Genomic DNA, 21,301 nt, shown 5'->3' on the forward strand with positions numbered 1-21,301 from the left:
AATAAATTCAAGTTGAGATTGTCCTTTAAAATAAAGTCGCGAGTAAATTTCCTATGATCCTGACATAACTTCTATCAATAAAAAATGTTGAAGTTTTGGTTTTCTGAGATTTATGCTGTCCGCGGGCACTAGGGAAGAATCCACCCTAACATAACACTGCTTATCTTATCTTATTGTTCCTGCGCCTCTTGTATATTACGCAGCTAACTGGCGTCCCTTTCCTTCACCGTACAAAACCTGAATTCATTGTAAATAATTGTATTAAAATTTTTCGAGTTCAGACTTAGAACCTTTTCGGTACAATGACCGCCTGCCTCCAACGTTGCGCATGCCCAGCTAGCCCTATAGCTTTGCTCCGCTTTAGTTCATTAGAGGTCTGTCACCAGGTTAAGAGTATCCCGGAAACTGGGCTATCGTTGGCTGATGCAAACAAAACCCAGGGAGTCCCAAGAGCTTTCGAGCATGTAAACTAAAAAGGGGTGATCAGTCTCAACTCAAAAATTCCCGATGGCGGAGAGCCCGAGTACACGTGCAGCTGTTTCCACTCGTGGGGTCCTGAGGAAGGGGAGGATAATGGGAGAAGACAAGCAACTACAAGCCCCAGGATGCAGTGCGCAATTTGGCTCTTGGAAAGAGGCCTGCGATGCAGCGCTACCTGTCCTGAGCCCAAAATGCGGGCCAAGCGCGAGACGCCGACTGTCGGGCGATCAGAATGCTGAGAATGAGGAACACAGGCGGGGCGCTGTGAGCGAGCCCTCAGGTCTCGTATCTTTGACGCTCGTTATTTCGGGGGGAGAGGGTGCTTGGCATGCTAGCGAGTGCAGTCTCTGGGGGCCAGTCTGTTCAGCCCAGACTGGCGCTGGACCTCCACGATCCTATAGCCTCCAGGGTTACCTCTGGATGCCTGGAGCCGGATGTGACGTCGTCGTGGAGGACAGGAGGGGAGGAGCGTGGCGTGGTGACGTCCTCCCAAGATGGCGGAGAGAGAGTGAAGAAATTGTGATCCCCGTTGGATTGTTTAAGTGAGTTCTGTCTTCACTCCCAGCGCGCTATCCCGGCACTCTCCAGACCCTGGGCCATTGTGGGGCGCGCACCATGACGTTCGAGCGCGGGTCGGGCGACGGTGTTAACGTGGAAGGCTTGTGCGAGGCAGCCCTGCTGTTGGCCTTGGCTACAGCCTCTGTTGTGGGAGTTCGGGGGAGTAGGAGCTGGAGCTGGGAGAAGGGCAGGGCGGCAGAAGCCCGGAGAGACTGGCTTTGGTTGCCACTCTCCGATGCCAACTCTAGTGGAGAAGGGGAAAGTGAGGGGGTGTGGCCTCTGCGGGGCGAGGGACGGAACCTTTGACAGCCTTTGGCCCTGTTCATTCTCCGTCCCCTGGACACACGCCTTGCGTTTCGGAGCAACTGTGTGCACCGCGGAAGCTAACAGGTTTCGGTGATTTGAGAGCAGTCTTGAACTTGTACCGTGTTTTTCCTCCATGTGTCCCAAGGAATCTTTTCTGTTTTTTCTTAACATCTGTATGCCTACTGAGCATGAAGGTCTGAAGGTTCAGTTGGTGCAAAAGCATGAAATTTTGCAATGCTTTTTTCAGCTTGTGGTAGTGTTTTCACTCATCGCTATTTATTGATGTGTCCGAAGGATTGTGTTAATTGGCCAAGATGAAACAGAGATAGAAAGGCACTCTTCTTTTCAGCATTTTTAACCATATCTGTTTGATAAGAATTTTTTTTTGGGGGGGCAGGATAAAATCAGAACTCTTATTCTTGTTTATGTTACGTCCTACCGGTATGTCCCTTCTCCCCTTGGGTGAAACGTTTGATGGAAAGTTAGGGTTACTGATTTACTATTTCTTTTTGTCTTTTAGAACAAGGGTAAAATTCCATTCTGATATCAAAATGCAGTATTCGCACCACTGTGAGCACCTTTTAGAGAGACTGAACAAACAACGGGAAGCAGGTTTTCTTTGCGACTGCACCATAGTGATTGGGGAATTCCAGTTTAAAGCTCATAGGAATGTGCTTGCGTCGTTTAGTGAGTATTTTGGTGCGATCTACAGAAGCACTTCTGAGAACAATGTCTTTCTTGATCAGAGTCAGGTGAAGGCTGATGGATTTAAGAAACTGTTGGAGTTTATATACACAGGAACTTTAAATCTTGACAGGTAAAGTACACATTTTATTTTTAAAAGCTAGTCAATAGTCTTTGGAGCCAAAGGAGATTTTTCAGCCCCTGAACTCAGAGTCTTCAAATATTGATGTGCAGTATTACTATTTTCTGTTTGTTTATTTATTTTAAGGAGTCAGTATCACTGATTTGGGATGAACAGACTACAGTTTTAAGCACCAAAAGAACAGAGAAGACCAATAAAGCCTTGTTCACTCACATTTGATTTACCTAGTGAAATGAAGTCTGTGATTTCAGTTATGTAAACTTGGAGATCAAGCACAATGAATTCTAAGTAAATTCCAGTTTCTCCTGCTTCTTGGTCTTTATATTCCTCAGGTCTTCTCTCCCCCTCACTCTCTGTCCCCTTCCTCATAAGGTGTTTGGGGTGAGGGAGTGTAGATGGGAGAACAAAGGAAAAACCTGTGTTCATTTAATGGTGCTGCTTATAGTTGGAACTAGGAATAGCAATGTTCAGGGCCTCTTCCTGATCTTGATTCAGGAAAATAATGTCATGGGAGTGTAAATGGCAGTGACTCCTGTTACCTCTCTAAAGTTACCAATACTAATGTTTAAGTTAGGTTCAAGGTGTTAGAATGCTTCTCGAAGATGCTTAATGCTGTCACTGCACTAACAAGAAGTAGGTTCTGAGGAATCTCACACATAATGAAATATATAATTAGCTTAATACAAATGCATTGGGGGAAAAATAGGGAGGGGATAAAAGGAAAGAGAATCCACTCAAATTACCCGTCTTCTTTCTTTATTATGAAAGTGTGAACATGAATAGGTCATAATTTTCTGACATAGAAAGATTATGGGCTTTAGAATTAGATCTTGCCTGTCAGTCACTTTGTCTCTTTGAGCAAGATGCAACCTCTTTGGGCCTCAGTTTCCCCATCTGTAAAAATGAGATGGTAATAACTACCTTGGTGTTACTATTAAGTTTAAGGATTTACTTGAAGGCCCATCTCCCAATGAACATTAGTTTCCTTTATAGTCTCTTCTGCACCCTCCTCTCCTGATTAATTCCACATTTCTTGGAGAAAAATTAGAAAAAGACATAAAGGAAACACCTGAAATTCTGCCACCTACTGATAACCACTGTTAACATTTTGATAAATATTCTTTCATTCTTTTCCAGATGATCTCTAAGATATATGCACATGCACATTAAGCAAAATCCTCCCCTCCCTTTTACATTGCAGCTTATCATGGAAATAATTCATCTTTAAAAACCTAGAATCATGATGTTCCTTATTACTTTTGAAAAGCAAACATGCTGTTTTGGAATTGTTTTTTAAATGGTGTAATGCAATCTTTGAATCAGTTCTGTATAAGTTGATTAAAGGAACGGAGCAGTGTCATAGATTAATCTCACATGATAAATTATTTAAATTTACTGAATAGTTGACTATACCAAATGACTGATTAAAAATTCAGAATACTTAATATAAAATAACCACAAAACCAGTAAATTTTGGTTGCTCTTCAATTTAGTTTTTTCACTTTCTGAATTAACTTCGCTGGGAAAATCTTGAGTTGATCTCAACACACTGAGGAGCATCTTACTTTGAGCTTTCATGCAAAGAACCAATGTGAAGAACAGCCAGATGTTTTGCTCAGTCATTTTTGGTACATATCTTTTCTGGGGAGCTAATTGAGCCCAGCCACAAATAGAAGATTTATACCAAAAATAGAAAGTCTGTGATTTAGTGATTAAGAAAACAAAATAATAGAGAATTAAGTAGACCCAAGAGTTAGATTACCTTGGCCAAATTTTAGTTCTAACACTGTGATCTAGGAAAAGTTATTTCTTTAGCCACCCATATATCTGCAGTTTGTAATTAAATGACTTTCAATGACTGTTCAAAAGGTAAAAGCAAGTTTTCATGCACGGTAACTTCATGGTTATAAACAAAAGCAGATCATTTATTGTCATAAACAAATGCTGATTGGTTTTTTTTAACTGTAACAGATTATAGGCTGTCTATGAAATAGATAAGTAATTTATATGGATTGCTGTTTTAGTACTGAACAGTTAATTAGTGTGTGACTCAATGCTAGTTTATATTAGTCTTAAAGACTACCTGACCTTGTTATCTGTTTGATGGTTCATTTTATGGAGCACTAAGCACAATTATAATTTGAGACCTAAGTGTAAAAAATGATAAGAGTAAATTTGGCTTTCATTCTAATGGTGTCTCATTTATTGTAACTTAATAGATTATGTAACAATTAATAAAAATGCTTAAGAAATATAATGTTTTTAGAGAATGATAACGCTATATACATGGAAGAAACATACAAAAGATGAATAAGATTGTATTTATATCTTGGGCATTTGTGCTATATCTTTGCAGATAGAGAATTAACTTTTTTACAGAGATCATTCATTATATATATTACAAAATTAAGGCAAGGGCCATAAGAAAAGAATATCTTAAGTAATGTTTCCTTACCTAGGGGAAAGAACAGATTATGTTCCAAAAGTTTATTTGTAATATGTTTAGGAACTTGGGATGAATTTTCCTAGAGAATATAATGTTCCTTAAACTGGTGTTTAGGTTTCCAAACTAGCCTATAAATCTATTCGAGAATCAGCTGAAAATGATTATGTTTATAATAAAAGACAAATTTTTAAAAGCCATTGTAATGCTAAATTTAAAAAGAGGAAACACAGGTGGTACTTGAGGAAAAGCAGGTTTAACTAGATGAGAAAATGGGTAGAGATTTATAGATACTATAGTGTGTATATATGTATACGTTAAATGACCTGAAAGATACATGACACTGGTTATTTTTTATTTCATTTCAAATTTTACTCCTTTTTTAATAAAGATGTATTAATAGCACTATATATTATTAGCTATGATTAAAACCCTTTTCTGGTTCATACATATGATGAATAGTGAAAAGAGATTTTTTTCCCCCTGGAAAATTGAATATGTGGGAAAATGGCAAGTAGGAAGGTTACTTGAGTGAGAGGTGTGTGTGTGTGTGTCCTCACTAATTAAAAGGGTCATATTTTTAGTGGTAATAGCAACTCAACTTGCTGATTTTACAGCTGAGAAAATTGAAGCATCCAAAGTATGGTGACAGCCAGTGCTAATCAGCGTTTCACTACATCGTAAACTTCTGGAGCACAGGGACTGTTTGATGTTTCTTAATATCCCTCTTAGTACCATCCGTGGTAGAGGGTCAGTAAACGTTGACTGGAATGTTGCTCAGGTGACTTAAGTTGTTCTATATAATTGTAACACGGCAAACTCACCAGTTAACTTTGGTTGATATCACACACACACACAAAAGTGGGAGGGTTGCAAGAGAGAACTTAGCACATTCTAAAACCTTGTTCCTGCAAGAGTGATGATGGACCAAGCAACATTGGCCACACCGGGAAGTGCGGTAGAAATGCAGACATTCACCACAGAATTAGTGAATCTCACATTTCACAAGATCTCTTGCTGATTCACATGCATAGGAAAGTTTGAGAAGCACCGTTAAAGTCCCTCGCAGAGGGAGGGGAGCACAGGAGGACAATAGGAAACAAGTTTTTTAGACTCTTCCTGTTGCCAGTCCAGAAACTGGTTGATATCTGAAGAGGTCTCAGGATGAATGGGAAGAGGCAGTAAGTTGCCAGTAGTACATTTGTGTTCCAAGAGTTTTTTAAAACAGGTGGAAACTTTAACATTTTATTTGTCTGTAGTAGTACATAGGTAGCTGTGAATAACCATTATTTTTCATCTTTTCAAGTTCTGTAAAGGGGGGAATTTTTGCCTAAACATTATTGTGAGTGAATGAATTTTGTAAATTTGTTATTTCTTTTAGTTATGCCTTTTTCATCATTCTGCTTTGTTAGTTCTTTAAAAGATTTTGAAATATATGTGCAGCTCTGTTTCAAAAACAGTTTTTCTTTGATCAGAATATTGTAATTTAGCCTTGTTTCCTTACAGTTGGAATGTTAAAGAAATTCATCAGGCTGCTGACTATCTCAAAGTGGAAGAGGTGGTCACTAAATGTAAAATAAAGATGGAAGATTTTGCTTTTATTGCTAATCCCTCTTCTACAGAGATATCTAGTATTACTGGAAACATTGAATTGAATCAACAGACTTGTCTCCTTACTCTACGAGATTATAACAGTCGGGAGAAATCAGAAGTGTCTGCAGATTTAGTTCAGGCAAATCCTAAACAAGTGGCTTTAGCAAAGAAGTCATCTCAAACTAAAAGGAAAAAGAAGGCTTTCAATTCCCAGAAAACAGGGCAGAATAAAACAGTGCAATATCCCAGTGACGTTTTAGAGAATGCATCTGTTGAATTATTCCTAGATGCAACTAAATTATCCACACCTGTGATAGAACAGGTTGCACAAAGAAATGATAATTCAGAACTCGAGTTGACATCAGTTGTGGAAAATACTTTTCCAGCACAAGATATTGTGCAAACTGTTACAGTGAAACGGAAACGTGGAAAATCACAGCCAAACTGTGCTCTGAAAGAACACTCTATGTCTAATATAGCCAGTGTCAAGAACTCTTATGAGCTGGAAAGCTCTGGGGAAGAGCTGGATCAGAGGTATTCCAAGGCCAAGCCAATGTGTAACACATGTGGGAAAGTGTTTTCAGAAGCCAGCAGCTTGAGAAGGCACATGAGAATACATAAAGGCGTCAAACCTTATGTTTGCCACTTGTGTGGAAAGGCATTTACCCAGTGTAACCAGCTGAAAACGCATGTAAGGACGCACACAGGTAAGACTGGTTTGTGGGAGATATAATTTTTGTTATACTGTGACTGAAATAATACTTTTCTAGAGAACATATTAATATACAGTGTTGACTATTTGTGACCAAAATTTGATCCATACTTGTATTCATAATAGAATTTAGCATGTTAGACTGTTGAAAATTTCTTTGTAATTGGGACCCAGTATTTAATGGCTGTTTTATTGTGATAAGTACTCTCAAGTCCTAATACATGAGCTCTTTATACCATTTTCTGTCATAGTTAAAATAAGCATAAATTTGGTTCTAGCTTACTATTTAACAGAGAAAGATACTAAAATTGGTGAAGAGTAAAAGTAGTTACAACCCAGGCCAATTCTCAGCTTTTGCCAACGTATCTCACCACCTGCTTCCTAGACTTTGTTGACTTCTAGAACATGTTTGTTAGCGTTACACATACATTCCTTCCTCAGCTTCTACATTTACCTTTATTGGTGTACTTACGTTTGTACTTTTTAAGATGCAATGTGTATTCTTTCCTTGATGACTTTTCACTGTTACAAATTGAGAAACACTCGTTTCTTTTAACTCCACCAGTGTTTTCAATAGTCAATCAGGAAGAAGCGATCCTATTTGCTTTTTTCTAGCAATTGACATTTTCTGAACACCGAAACTAGTACTGTTGAGGAACTCTTGTGAAAGCTTATATGGCTTATGCAAATAAAACAGAATATTTGTTTCTAAACATAGATTTTATTTACTACTTCTTTTAGGTGAGAAGCCATACAAATGTGAATTGTGTGATAAAGGATTTGCTCAGAAATGCCAGCTAGTCTTCCATAGTCGCATGCATCATGGTGAGGAAAAACCCTATAAATGTGATGTATGCAACTTACAATTTGCAACTTCTAGCAATCTCAAGATTCATGCAAGGTAAAAAACAAAAACAAGAACTGTTTGATCTCTGAGTCTGGCATTCATCATAGTCTTATGAATAGACTACTGTATTAGAATTCAGGGCAGTAGCGTTCCAATTGTGGTTCCACCAGCCAATATTCTCAGCACAGTCAAGGAACCACAAGGAGGGAGGCCATGGGGGCTGGAGGGGAATGAGTGAGTGAGGGAATAAGATCAGAATGGTGATAAGGCGTCCAGATGGTGTAGGGTTTTGTAGGCCATTATAAAGCTTTCACTCGTGAGACTGAGAAATGAGTGATGTGATCTTGCTTGCCTCTTCAGAGGATGACTCTGGCTGCTATATTAGGGAAAGATTATAGGGTCACAGAGTGGAAGTAAAGTTACCAGTTAGGAAGTTCTAGATAAAACACAAGTAAAAGTGATGTTGGTTCAGCCAGAGAGGTAGCAATGGAAAAGATAAGTATTAGTCGGATTCTGGACATATTGTTAAATGAAGGACAAACAGAATTTCCTGCAGATTGGATGGGGCGTATGAAAGAGAAAAATCAAAGATAATTTTGAGGTTTTGAGCCTGGCCACCTGAAAAGATGGTATTGCCATGAACTGAAATGGAGAAATTTTGTGGATAGAGCAGTTTAAGCAGGAGTACAGGAGTCATTGGAGTTCTGAATGTTAAATTTGAGATGACTGGTGGAGATCTCAGTGGAGATATACAATAGACGGTTGGTTCTGTACATCTGGAGTTAAGGGGGCTGCTTTGAGCTAAAGATATAAATTTGGGGGTTATCAACATACAGATAATATTCAAAGCCGTCACACTGGATGAGGTCACCAAGAGAGTGATTGTGGATAGAAAAAGAGATCAAAGGACTGAGTCATGGGCATTCTAATTAAGAGTTCTGGGAGATGGGCAAGAACCAGCAGAGGTGACTAGGAAGGAGCAGCCAATACAGGAGAAAATCCAAAAGAGTGGGTTGCCTTGGAATCCAAGTGAAGGAAATGACTCCCGAAGGGAATGATCAGCTGTGTCAAATCCTGATGCCAGGGAGATGAAGACTGAGAATTGACTTGGATTTAGCAAAGTGAGAGGTCGGCAGTGCTCTTGATGAAAGCAGTGTTTTAGCAGAGGCGAGAAGAGAGAAGAAGTGAAAGTAGAACAGTTGAAAATTCAAGGTTTTGGTAAGCAGGAACAGAAAAATGAAGGAGCAAGTGAAGTCAAGGGTCTGTATTGTGTTGTTTTTTTAAGGTGGGAAACATCAGTATATTTGTATGCTACAATCCAATGGGGTGGGAAAAATGGGTGATGGAGAATGGAGGAAATTGCAGGAGTGATATCACTGAGTAGGCAAGGGGATAGTGTTTTAAGTATACAAAATGGGAGTAGTTGGATTCAGATGAACTGTCACCCTCAGAATTAGCAAGAAGGAAAGTAAAATCTATAGGTACAGATGTCTAGATAGAAAGTTGTGGTGATAGGAATTTTCTGATTGCTTGAAATTTTTCTCAGTGAAACCGGAAGCAAGGACATCAGCTAAGAGAAGATGGGTGAGGAGGTGCTGGAAGTTTGAGGGAAGAGTTGTGAAGAGTCAGTGAATGCACAAGCAAAAATAATTGCCTGCAGTATTAGGGATGCACTTGACAACCATATAAAGATGATGGCAAAACTTTTGGAACTGGTCTCAGAGCTAACGTTTTTATAACAACCAAAACATTTATTTTTGACTGTATACATCGAAACTTGGTTTTAAATACATATGCTAGATCTGTTAAGATGAAATGAAATAAAATATTGTATGAAAAATGCTTGCTATATAGACTGACCTCCAAATTGTTTTACTTACCAACATAAAACTTTATATTTACCTACTAACAGGAAGCATAGTGGAGAGAAGCCATATGTTTGTGATAGGTGTGGACAGAGATTTGCCCAGGCCAGCACACTGACCTATCACGTGCGTAGGCATACTGGAGAGAAGCCTTATGTATGTGATACTTGTGGGAAGGCATTTGCTGTCTCTAGTTCTCTTATCACTCATTCTCGAAAACACACAGGTAAGAATTTGACATGGAGAGACTGCTTAAAATAAGGAAAGTTGTAAGAAAAAGAAGTTAAGCCTTTATAGAAAGTATATTGCAGACTTTGTAGTTACATATCTGTTGTGTTTGCACTTCTTGAATCTTTTTATGTTTATGATTTTCAGATATATATTAGATTAAAAAACAGACTTATTTCTAGTAGGTGAAATACATGGTGGGTGAAATTTTTTATCATATAACTTAATTTTGATAGTGTATAAATTTGAGATATTTTATGACCTTAGACAAACTCTTAGCCTCTTGAAGTTTCATTTTCCTTAGATAAAACTATGGGATGAAATTAAGGGGTGGGGGTGGGTTTGGGTAGAACACTGATTTTGTTATAACTTCTTAGGACTTTTCATACAGACATTCTAAGATTTGCAAATTAAACAGATACTTCAAATGCTAAGTATCAGTTTTGAAAAATTCTGTTCAAAGATTCTAGCTTTTTGTAAGGTACATTTTTAATAGATTTATTCTAAATGAGTTTATTCATCTTTTAGTAATATAATAGACAGCAAGAATTGAAATACGGATCGATGAATGTATGTGTTTTTAATCATATAAAAATCAAACTTCTTGCCCAACTAGAAGGACATTTGCAGAAATAAAGTTTTATTATATTAAAAGCATCAGATTACATGAACAGGGTAAAATAATTACTAATATTCATTTAGGTTGGATCACACTGAAAATACCTCTGAAGTACAATATAAAGAGGTTTTAATTTAATATTTTAGAACAGCTTACTTAGATATTGTAATTGATAAATATTATATTGGTATAGTACACCACTTCGCTATCTTTTATTTTCCATCTAGGTGAAAAACCATACATATGTGGTATTTGTGGGAAAAGTTTTATTTCCTCAGGAGAACTCAACAAACACTTTCGATCCCATACAGGTCTGTGTTTAGGGAGAACGTATTATTTTTTGTTCTCTCTAATTTCTTTTTATGTAAACCTTGACTTTTAAACCATTTTGGACTATATGGTATCTAGTCACACTCTATCTATATCAATATTTTAATGTATAATATCAACTTTCTATTTGCTTCTTTAGTTTTTTTAGTTGTTTGGAGTGTGAATTAAATTTGGTTGAGAATTTTGTAGATTTTCTAAGAAATATGCCAGATTATCAGTAGTTTTTAAAAATGATTTGGATTAAATTGCACAGATATAGGAAGAAATGAAAAGGAAAAGATAATAACAAGATAATATTAGATATTTTTAACAGTGTTCAGTATGCAAGTTTTAGGAATAAATTTTAATAGTGACATGTTTATTATAAGGTAATAAGTAGTATGAAGAAAATATTGAAGGTAAAAAAAATTTTAAACAGGAAAATGCCACTTTGAAAATACGTTGTTTTGACTTTTCTTTTTAAAAATTATTCCTCATAATTCCTATCTAGAATAGTGTGAGCACCTAGGAGACATTTGATAAATTTATTGGCAACTTCTGTATTCTCATGCTCTTTAGTTTGCATTATAAAGCATTGTTCTTATTTCAACAGAATTATGTTGTAGCATTTTATTCTGTCAGTATTTTTTAAGGATTTTCTAATTTGTAATCCTCCTGAGAGCAGAAACCGTAATTATGCTCCCCTTCTCCCCCCCAGGTACTGTGTTTCCCCAAAAATAAGACTGGGTCTTACGTTAATTTTTGCTCCAAAAGACGCATTAGGCCTTATGTTCAGGGGATGTCATCCTGAACAATCATGCTAGGGCTTATTTTCTGGTTAGGTCTTATTTTCGGGGAAACACAGTGTATCTCTCATCCGGGTCTGGCATATAATTGGCACTCACTAAATGTCTGATAGAAATAAAATATTATTCTTTTAGTTTAAAATTTCTGTTAATAAAAATGCTCGGTTTTCCCTGAAATGGCGATACTTTATGTACTTTATGTAAAGTAAAGGAGTACCAGTGTATGTAGAAGTTTTCATTTCACTACATTAAAACCAAGTGATTAAAATGGTAATATGAAACTAAATCTAAACAGTATAGTAAGGTTTGCAATGTGTTCATAAACGTTGATATTTTTGTCTTAGTTAACTTCCAAAACACTGAGGTTTTAAACTTTTTAACTTGTTTTTCAGGAGAAAGACCATTTATCTGTGAATTATGTGGAAATTCTTACACAGATATTAAAAATTTAAAGAAGCACAAAACAAAAGTCCATTCTGGTAAGTGCTTATGTTTCTTAAAACATTTGGGGCTCTCATGTTGGTGCTATTTCTTAAAATGTTGAGATGCACATTATAACAGTTTAAATTAGATTTTTTAAAAACTAGATATACATATGAGGAAGGTAGTTTTATAATTTGCACATAAGTTCACTCTGAATTTCTTTTCTTATTGACCTTCTAATAAATAATATTAAAATAAGGAAATATTTTGTCCTTTAAATATCTGATTTATGAACAGTTTCAAAAATGAAGGACTGTATAGGCAAACTGTGTATCACGTTCCCCACACCAGAGTCTGGGTTGCCTAGAGTTTACTGTGGTTATATGAAGAAGGGCATCGTGAACACTAGTCCAGAAATATATCAGAGGAAATAAGGAAACGGGTAGTCCCAAAATGTTGTAATATATAAAAATAGAAAGCCAGACTACAAAATTTTAAGTCTGTTGCTTAAAATGAATCCTTGAAAAAGTTTCATTGTGTTTACCATTTTCTTTCATCATGATTAGGAACACACTTCTTTAGTGTGAAGAGAGGATAGTAAGTCTTTGATAGTAAATATAAATATAAAGATTTAATTAGTAACATCTGAAAATTGTATTGAATCATTAATTCAACAAACATTTATTAAACACCTGTAGTGTACACATAACTGCAGGGTATATGAAGTTGAATAAGGCATAGTCCTAATCCTCCAAGAATTTATAATCTGGTGTGGGAGAACAGAAATCTACATAAATATGATTACAAGACAAAATGTAGGATATAATAGAGACACAGAAGTGCTGAAGAAGAGATTAAGTACTTCTGAGACGAGTATTGAAAGTCTTAATCCTGGAGAATTTGCAGGACGGAAAAGAGTTCAGAGCATGGAAATAGGAAAGGAAGGGTTCCTTCCAAGCAAAAAGGACATTGTGAAGAGAATCACTGGGATGAGAAAGCGCAGGCTATATTCTTGGCTGGTTAAACTGAAAAGTCTGCAAGAACAGAGAGAATTACAATTTTATGAAAGCAAATCACAGTTTTGTCTAATGAGGACAGTGAGATTGAAATGTCAGTACTTTGCAGTGTCAGGAGTATAGTAAAGCTAGTGGAAAATTTGAAGGTTGTACCTTTAGTCAGTGTGATAACTATTCCTTTAAGTAGAGCAGAATTTGTTACCTCTGAAAATATATGAAAGTGCCATACCTCTGAACTTGAACTTAGAGAATAGTATGAACAACTCATTAATACAGTCAGTGAACAAATAGAGTATTTATTAAGTGTATAGCACTCTTGGGTGCTTTGAAGAAATTAGAGAAGTGTAACTTGACATTTACCCTCAAGGAATTTACAGTCTAGTAACTGTAAATTCAGGGCATACCTGAGTGTTAAAGAGCGATGAGAGAGAGAGAGAGAGGACCAGCCCTGTGGCTCAGGTGGTTGGAGAGCTGTGCTCCTAACGCCGAGGTCACCAGTTCGATTCTCACATGGGCCAGTGAGCTGTGCCCTCTACAGCTAAGACTGTGAACAACGGCTCTCCCTGGAGTTGGGCTGCTGTGTGCTGCCATGAGCGGCCAGTGGCCAGCATGAGTGGCCAGCAGCCGGCGAGAACTGCCGTGAGCTGATGACTGACGACTGGCGACCAACTGCCTCAGCCTGGGGGAGCGCAAGGCTCATAATACCAGCGTGGGCCAGGGAGCTGTGTCCTACACAGCTAGACTGAGAAACAAGGGCTTGAACCAGAGTGGAGGGGAGACGGAAGAAAGGTGGGGGGGAAGATATCACAAGGCACTATATGAAACATTGACAAATGTGTGACAAAACAGATGAGAAACAGTTCACCCTGGTCTAGAATATTAAGTCCATTTTTATAATGGAGCTGGTGCTTGAACCTAGTCTGGAGGTCCATGTTAGATTTGTATTGGTAATGAGGAGGGCAAATCAGCAAAGAGAAACAGCATGAGTAAAAGGTCTGGTGGTTGGAGTGCAAGTTCTGGGAATGGTAAGATTCTACCTCAAGGTTTTTGTTTTGTTTTTAAAGATAATACAGATTTTTTTCCCCTTCCATTTCAGGGGCAGATAAAATTCTAGATTCTAGTGTAGAGGATCATCCCTTGAGTGAACAAGATTCCATACAAAAAAGCCCTTTATCAGAAACTTTGGATGTGAAGCCTTCTGATATGACTTTACCACTAGCTCTTCCGCTTGGGACTGAGGATCACCACGTGCTTCTGCCTGTCACAGATAACCAGTCTCCTACATCGGATACATTGTTGAGGTCAACAGTGAATGGATATTCAGAACCACAGTTGATTTTTTTACAGCAATTGTACTGACTTTGTGAGGATTTATGGACTTGCTAAGACATCTCTGGTAGTAAACAAATATTTCTGGTAAAGTGCATATACTCAAATTACCTTTCATTTGAGTTGTGACCATTATTTTTCATTCACTGAAGTAAAAGTACCTGATGCTGCATCATAACTGTGCAATGCCTGTTTTGATTTTTGGCTTTTATGTCTAGCTTATACACACAGCTTCTTAAGGACTGAATTATACTACAGTAGCACTATTTTAGGTGGTTACGTTTGATTTTCTCTTAGAGCTGCCTTAATTCCATTTTTATTTTGCGTTTTACAATTGCCTTTCATTTATTAAAAGTGGAACCTGTCAGTTGATACAATTCAGTTTTGACCTGTGGCATTTAAAATTTTTCTTCCCCTCAAAATTGAAGCAAAATCCATGATGGTATCAGTCCAAGAGTGTTGCTGTTACCAAGCCCCATAGACCAATAATGTAAACTATGAGGGAAAATATAAAATTTCATATTTCTGCCTAAGAAAATTTAGGTACTGAGTAAGAATTGTGCTATTTCGCTATTAATATACTTCATTGAAGGTAACTTTTCTAATGAAACAAAAATATGTGTTTCTCTTACAAGGTAAAAAAAGTATATAAAAATTTAGAACTCAATATTCTGGAGAAAACCAGTGGTCAGTACTTTTGATTTGGGTTATCTGAAACTACATTTTCAACATGAATTTAAATAGATATTTGGTGTTTTTACCTTGTTAAAAGACAGTTTCAAAATTTGATCAGTTTTCTAGATTACGGAAGATGAGGAAAATATACTAAGTTTCTAAAAATTTTCATAAGCCTCTCATACCTGTCATGCACTTTTTAAAATATTAAATTCTAAAAATTTAATATTTTAAATATAAGTATATTCTAAATATAAATTTAATGCATACCATGAATCACTTGGCTTCTGAATTTGACACATTACATAGATTTAAGAAATTAATTTCAATTACAAGTAAACATTTGAGTTATCAGAAAGCCAATTTATTAAACATTTTATATTTATGTTTTCTATAAGTTTTGAGTTTTAAAATTTTATAAATTATACCACATTTTGTTGTTGTTGTAGTTTCACAGTAGTCCTTTTCCTTCCTAATGAACGTAGAAAATTCAGTATTGTTCTGGTATTTCCCCATCCCATTTTTCCCACAGACTGATTTATTTTACTGCCTGATCTTTGGACATTAAATTATCAGTTCCACAAAGTCATTTCTACTGCTGATCAAACTCCATGGTGACTCTTATTTCTGCCATGCATTAGTTATGACTTGTTTTTTGTTTTAAACTACACCTGTAATAAAGTTAATGTATTTTCTATTGGTATTGATTTCTTTAATTGTATTTTCTCTGAGGTCCTAGTCATAGGAGCCAACTAGAGGACATAATAAAACTACATAATTCTTACAAACTAGAGAAATCGTCACCATATCACAGCACACTCAACATTTTCACAATAAATTGCCACCAGTGGGATAGACTTAATTGAATACTTTGAAATATTGCCTTATATTTCCATCAAACAGTATTATTCATATAAGAAATCTAATTATGCATGTGTATTAATACACTGGGTTTAAATACAATTTATAGTTATAAAATGTTCAACTAATCTATTCTGGCTTAAATTTAATAGCAACTTATTGGAATGTGAAGAAATTAAAGAAAACTAAAGACTCAGCCTCTTTAAGAAGACTGCTGAAATGGAGAGGTTATATTTAATTCACATCTTCATTAATCCAAGCATCTAATGAACAAAATTTCTTTTTAAAACTACTACAGTGATGCCATAATTCTATGAGAGCAGTAGTTACCAAATTTCCTCTAATATGATGGTAATTAGCATTTTGCCTTTGTATAGATTAGCCTTCAAATCTATTTTTAGTATTATTGTATTGGAGTGCCTAAGGTTGATTTACTGTGCTTTTCTTCATCACACCTGCTTCTTAACTACAATAATTTCATTTTTAAATTAACATGGCTTGATGCTCTTCCAGAATGACAGGTAAAGAAAGACTGAAGACTGAATATCATATCTTGTCATTCTTCTCATAATGCCATCCTATTCTTTATCATAATATGCATATATTTTAGTTGTATCTGGTATCATTCTAACATTCATACTTATCATTTTAGTTAAGGCCATCATTAAATACATTTGTTATAATGCAGTGTTTTGAGAAAGTGATAAATAATTAAGAATCGACCTAAGTTTTTTTAGTGTTTAGGATGCTGAAGATCTTACTGAGAAACAAATTGTTTTCTAAATTTTGTTTTATACTTGTATATTTTTCCTACTGTATTTGTTAGAGATTAGACTTTTTAAAAAGTCTAATGTTTTAATGCAGTTTCTGTTATTTTCAGGGAAACATGGTATATATGCTGGCAAAGCCCCACGGCCAATTTTAATGTATGCCACACATTGAGAACTATTATCCTAAACATTTCTTGATGTTCTTCCTTTGCCAAGCATTTATAAAATGAAGATCTTGATAAAATTTTCCATCTTTACTCAGAGATTTTAAGTCTTTAGAACTTAGCTAGAAATACCACTAAGTAAAAAAGAGATATGTTTTAATGCAGTTTCTGTAAATTCTACATTTTTACTCATTACTTATGAACAATATTGGGATTTTGTTATTGGATCATTAACTACTTGAGACAGTAAAATGGTCTGACCTTCTGTCTTCGGCATCCCCTACATGCATTCATTCTAGAGAGATTTGGTGTATTTATTTAAGGAATTAGGTAATTATATAAATATAGTAAACATCCAGAAATATGGTATTCAGTTTCAAGAAGAATATATTACAATAAACACCATCGTTGTGAACAGATACTTGGATTAAAATACCTGGTATTTCAAATGCTAGGAAGTTATTGTAATAATACATAAAGCTACAAAGATAAATACAACAAATTTCACCTGTAAGTTTACAGTCAAATGGGAAAGACAAGCCTGAATGTAACTTGGAATAAAACAAGTCAGAATGTTCAGTTATAGGGAAAGAAGGCAGAAAGGAAATGCTGAGCAGTCAAAAGGAGTTGAATGGACAAAGAAAGGACCATCGTTCTCGTGGATAGGCGAACCAGATGGCTGATGGAAGCAATTTGCACACAGCTGACTGAGACAGGCAGAATGGAAAGTATGAAACGGGAAGGAGAAGGAAGCCCAAGGCATACCCAGCTCTCTATCCCATCATACTTGAAATTGTACTCTACCCTTAGCCCATGCTGAAGGAATGGGATTAGATAGCCAAGTTTATAACTTATGTTCGCACACACCCACCCTGAGCTAGTTAGGTTCTTTCTCCAGAATTTGAACTATGAAATTCTGACACTTAGGTATACACGTAAGTGAAAAGATCAGTTAGAACTGGCCCAGAGTCAGTGAAGCAAGACAAAGTCTAAAGGAAATTATGAATTAGCAGAGAAAACTGATCTATAGAGCAAGGAGATGAAATAGGTTTGCAGAACCAAACCTATTTCAAATTGAGGCCCTGTGGCCTGGGTTTCTAGTTTTGCAGTCCTTGAGGTGGCACAGCTATGCTTCATTTCTTTGTCCCTGGATGCCACTGATTTTTATTTTTATGTATTTATTTATTTATTGCCTGTTAAATCCTTAGAGTAAATCCCCTTTTTCCAAAACAGGCTTGAGTCAGTTTCTGTTCCTTGCAGTTAGACAGCCCCAACTTAGACACCTAAGTTTTGATCCTTACTGAAATGATGCCATTACTGTGATAGGGAAGATGAGGAGGAGGTTAATGGAAGAGAAGACTAGAATGGACTGAATTTGGTGGTGAGATAGCCACGTGAAAATAGTCTAGCAGAAGTTGGAAACAGGCCTGAAACCCAGGAGAGGTTAACACGAGATACAGATCTTGCAGCATAAGGCTAATAAGTATTGAGAAGAATTATTAAGGCAGGCCTGGGAGCTGGTACAGAAGAAAATAAAATGATGAGAACAAAATCTTGGGGGAAATGCATTTAAAGAAAAGCAAAAGAGAAAAGGCGATGGAAAGTGATAACAGGAAAAAAAACAGGGTGGTGCAAGTTTCATGAAGACAAGTGGTTTTGTACTGGTCACATGGTACAGAGAAATAGACGCCAATCAAAGACAACATTGTGTTGGGTAATGGGGAGTAGAAGCTAAGTGGGTGTGGTTTGAGTAGTAGATAAGACATAATGAGTACTATTTAGTTTGAAAAGCAGTGTGTGGTGCGAACAAGATTATTTTATCAAATATCTAAAAAGTATAAACCACTCTATATCTTGCTTTTTTGCTTTCAAATTTGAAACACTGTAAATTGACCATAATGTGATCTGCAGCACTGCAATACGACACTTGGTTCTTAAAGGATGATTGCTAAGAGGAAAATGGAAGGAAACAACATATATAGTTGCATATTTACTGATTACAGTTCAAATGTACAAAGGAAACGGAGTTTTGCTTCTTGAGCTCCCACCAATGGGAAGTCTGGGAAAAATTAACTTTTAGTCCTAACCACTTTAAAACCCAGCCTGATACATAGGAGACATAATTTATAATATAGTAAGGCAATGCTTAAACTCTTGGAGTGTTGCTCATATTCCTGTGCTTTGTCTTCTAAAATGGTGTCCAGCTATGTGGAGGGGGCTTACCTGACATAATGGCACCAGGGAAGTCTGTCTTCAGCTCTTTCATTCTCTGGGCATCCTATTGGCCTCATGGTTCTCTTAGGTGTAGAAAACTCAGACTTCTGCAACTCTGTCTCAAGCAGTCCAATGTAGGTCAGGTTACAGGTTTAGCACATGCAGGGTCTCTGGTCCCGCTCCCGGCAGTGGACACAATATGGTGAGGCCAAAAAGGAACAACAGTGGAGCCATAGATAGGGGAGTCATACCACTATATTCTCGATGGCGGCTGGTTGAGACACAAATCCAAACATCCGCCAGTTCCCCAACGAGGGGTCTTCCTGCACCCCAGTCTTGCTGGTGGCCTGGCGAGACACAGGAAGTAGGATCAACATGGTCTGCAATCCACAACCCCCACTTGTTAATTGCAACCCGCTGTCTGCTTCTCTGCCAACCAACCAACCCACCAACGTAGCCTTGGCTGTTATATTAGTGGCTAATGGCTAACCGGTAACAGCTGGTGCCCACCTAGCCACAGCGGATGGCCATCTGATCACAGCTGATGGCCATCCAATAATTGAGCGAGAACCTTTCCACATGAGGCCAAGAGCCTGGAAACCACTCTCTGGGACTTAGTCCCCACACCACCCCACTGCAGGCTGGAGGCAAACCTACTTGCTTCCTGATCTTCCGAGTCTCCTCTTGGAGAATGGGAAAATTTGTGGGTCCCCTCCACAGCACACAGGACCAGAAAGTAGCCTGGAAAAGCCAGCTGCATTACTAAGCTTTACATTGGTCTGACAAATGAATCATACTCATATAATGTTGCGCAAAAGAAGTCAGATACAAAACATATATACTGTTTGATTTCATTTATATAAAATACGAAAACAGGCAGAACTACTTTGGTTTTAGAAGTCAGGATAGTGGTTGTCCATTGGAAGAGGGTTGGAGGAGCTTTTGGGAAGCGTGTGGTATTTACTCTCTCTGTGTTATACTCGTCGTAGGTGGGTAGCTTTGTGATAAGTCATCTAGCTGTTCACTTAAGATTTGTGTTCTTTTCTGTATGATGGCTATACTTCCATTTAAAACAAGTACATGTGTATATTTAAAAAACCAAAAGTTTGAACAATGAGAAAAACAGAGCACTGGTTCTTAAACATTAATGAGATTAAAGATGGCCTGGATTGTAAAAATGCAGATTCCCCAGACTGTGCTTAGAAATTTTGATTCAGTAGGTCTGACTCTTAAGAATCTGTATTTTTAACATTTGCCCCAGGTGATTCTGATACTCCACACTTAAAAAGTGCTGATTGAGCATCTGTAGTTCTGACAAACTATCCTAACTCTGGTTCAGATATAAGAAGTTTGTCATATTGTTATTCAAGCTTGCATTTACTACGTAGATCTTTAATTGCTAGGAGTAGCGTTTCCTCACTAGCTTAATGTTTTTCCAAATGTAATGACAGTTTTTTTAAATGTTTATATTTTTTTCTATAGCATGGTTTTATTGCGTCCATTGGATTCTGCAGTTTTTCAGATTTAATTAAAAAACAAAATTTTATTCATTTCCTGTTGCATTTTTAATATTACAGAGACATTGACTTTTCTGGGACATGCAGCTTTTTAGATAGATATTTAGATATATATAACATGTAGTAATGTAAAAGAACTTAGTAAAAAAACAACTAGTCTATATCTGCAGAGGAGAGATCTTAAAATGGAGAGAAAATAAGCTTTAAAACATGTAGAGGAGAACATTGTCACATAAGGTTTGATAAAACCTAATAACGAAGAGTAAAATCAACAGCTAGTAAAATCAGTCAACTTAAGTGTCAGGATACATAAAGTCATTTATAGAATTCTGTGGTCTCTACAGTTTTGTTGATTCCATTGTAAACATTCGTTGATAGCAAATCTTCAATAAGTTTTTCTTACATCAATGGAAGGTCATGTTATTTCTAAAATTCCATTACCAGATGATGGTAGTTTTCTTTAAAATAACATATAAACAATATCTTAAAAAAAAAAAAACACCACCTTTTCACATATTTGTTATTAAACAAACTACTGAGTATTTTTCAACCAATCCCAGATGTTTTAAGATTTTGCTTTTCAGCACAGACTCAACCTGATAGATTCAACCATCTATCCTGGATGATTCAAATACATCTCTGAAAGCATGAGAATGGAGTTGGGAAGGCATTTAGGTCTTTCCTAGCTCAGTGACTCTAACAATTAAATGAAAATAATGCCTTACATAATTTATTCAAAT

At 36.7% G+C, this 21,301-nt stretch overlaps 2 protein-coding genes across 10 annotated transcripts in view; one reads left to right on the plus strand and one right to left on the minus strand.

Annotated features, from left to right (window-relative positions):
- The first annotated feature begins 488 nt into the window (after window positions 1-488).
- On the plus strand, window positions 489-15,730 carry MYNN (myoneurin). 4 transcript variants are annotated; one of them, XM_019735543.3, is made up of 9 exons: window positions 659-760; window positions 882-1,022; window positions 1,865-2,161; window positions 6,120-6,913; window positions 7,660-7,819; window positions 9,678-9,856; window positions 10,705-10,788; window positions 11,985-12,071; window positions 14,128-15,730. In XM_019735543.3, the coding sequence occupies exons 2-9, from the start codon at window positions 901-903 to the stop codon at window positions 14,388-14,390; spliced, it is 1,986 nt and encodes a 661-aa protein (XP_019591102.1). In that variant the 5' UTR covers window positions 659-760; window positions 882-900; the 3' UTR covers window positions 14,391-15,730. The 4 variants fall into 4 exon arrangements, with proteins under 4 accessions (XP_074183745.1, XP_019591095.3, XP_019591076.3 ...); XM_019735517.3 differs by having other exon boundaries at window positions 542-1,022; XM_074327644.2 differs by lacking the exon at window positions 1,865-2,161 and having other exon boundaries at window positions 489-1,022.
- LRRC34 (leucine rich repeat containing 34) overlaps window positions 12,796-21,301 on the minus strand; it is a 34,055-nt gene continuing 25,549 nt past the window's right edge. For 4 of the 6 annotated variants that reach the window (XM_074327707.2, XM_074327687.2, XM_074327679.2 and 1 more), the window contains 2 exons: window positions 19,702-19,785; window positions 18,892-19,391 (listed from right to left, as the gene is read on the minus strand). In XM_074327707.2, the coding sequence (XP_074183808.2) occupies window positions 19,290-19,391; window positions 19,702-19,785 (186 nt within the window). In that variant the 3' untranslated portion in view covers window positions 18,892-19,289. Of the gene's footprint in view, window positions 13,050-18,891; window positions 19,392-19,701; window positions 19,786-21,301 lie in introns of those variants that run through there. The other 2 variants (XR_016019795.1, XM_074327684.2) reach the window with 2 other exon arrangements.

Source organism: Rhinolophus sinicus, chromosome 17, assembly GCF_057876585.1.
Source record: "Rhinolophus sinicus isolate RSI-liver-muscle chromosome 17, RSI-T2T, whole genome shotgun sequence".
NCBI lineage: Eukaryota > Metazoa > Chordata > Mammalia > Chiroptera > Rhinolophidae > Rhinolophus > Rhinolophus sinicus.

What these genes read in the sequence shown, in the direction of transcription:
- MYNN (XM_019735517.3), top strand. Translation starts at nt 574, where the DNA reads ATGGGAGAAGACAAGCAACTACAAGCCCCAGGATGCAGTGCGCAATTT. An exon ending in GCATGTAAGGACGCACACAG is followed by an intron (nt 6,914 to 7,659) that starts GTAAGACTGGTT and finishes TACTTCTTTTAG; the next exon opens with GTGAGAAGCCATACAAATGT. An exon ending in CAAAACAAAAGTCCATTCTG is followed by an intron (nt 12,072 to 14,127) that starts GTAAGTGCTTAT and finishes CTTCCATTTCAG; the next exon opens with GGGCAGATAAAATTCTAGAT.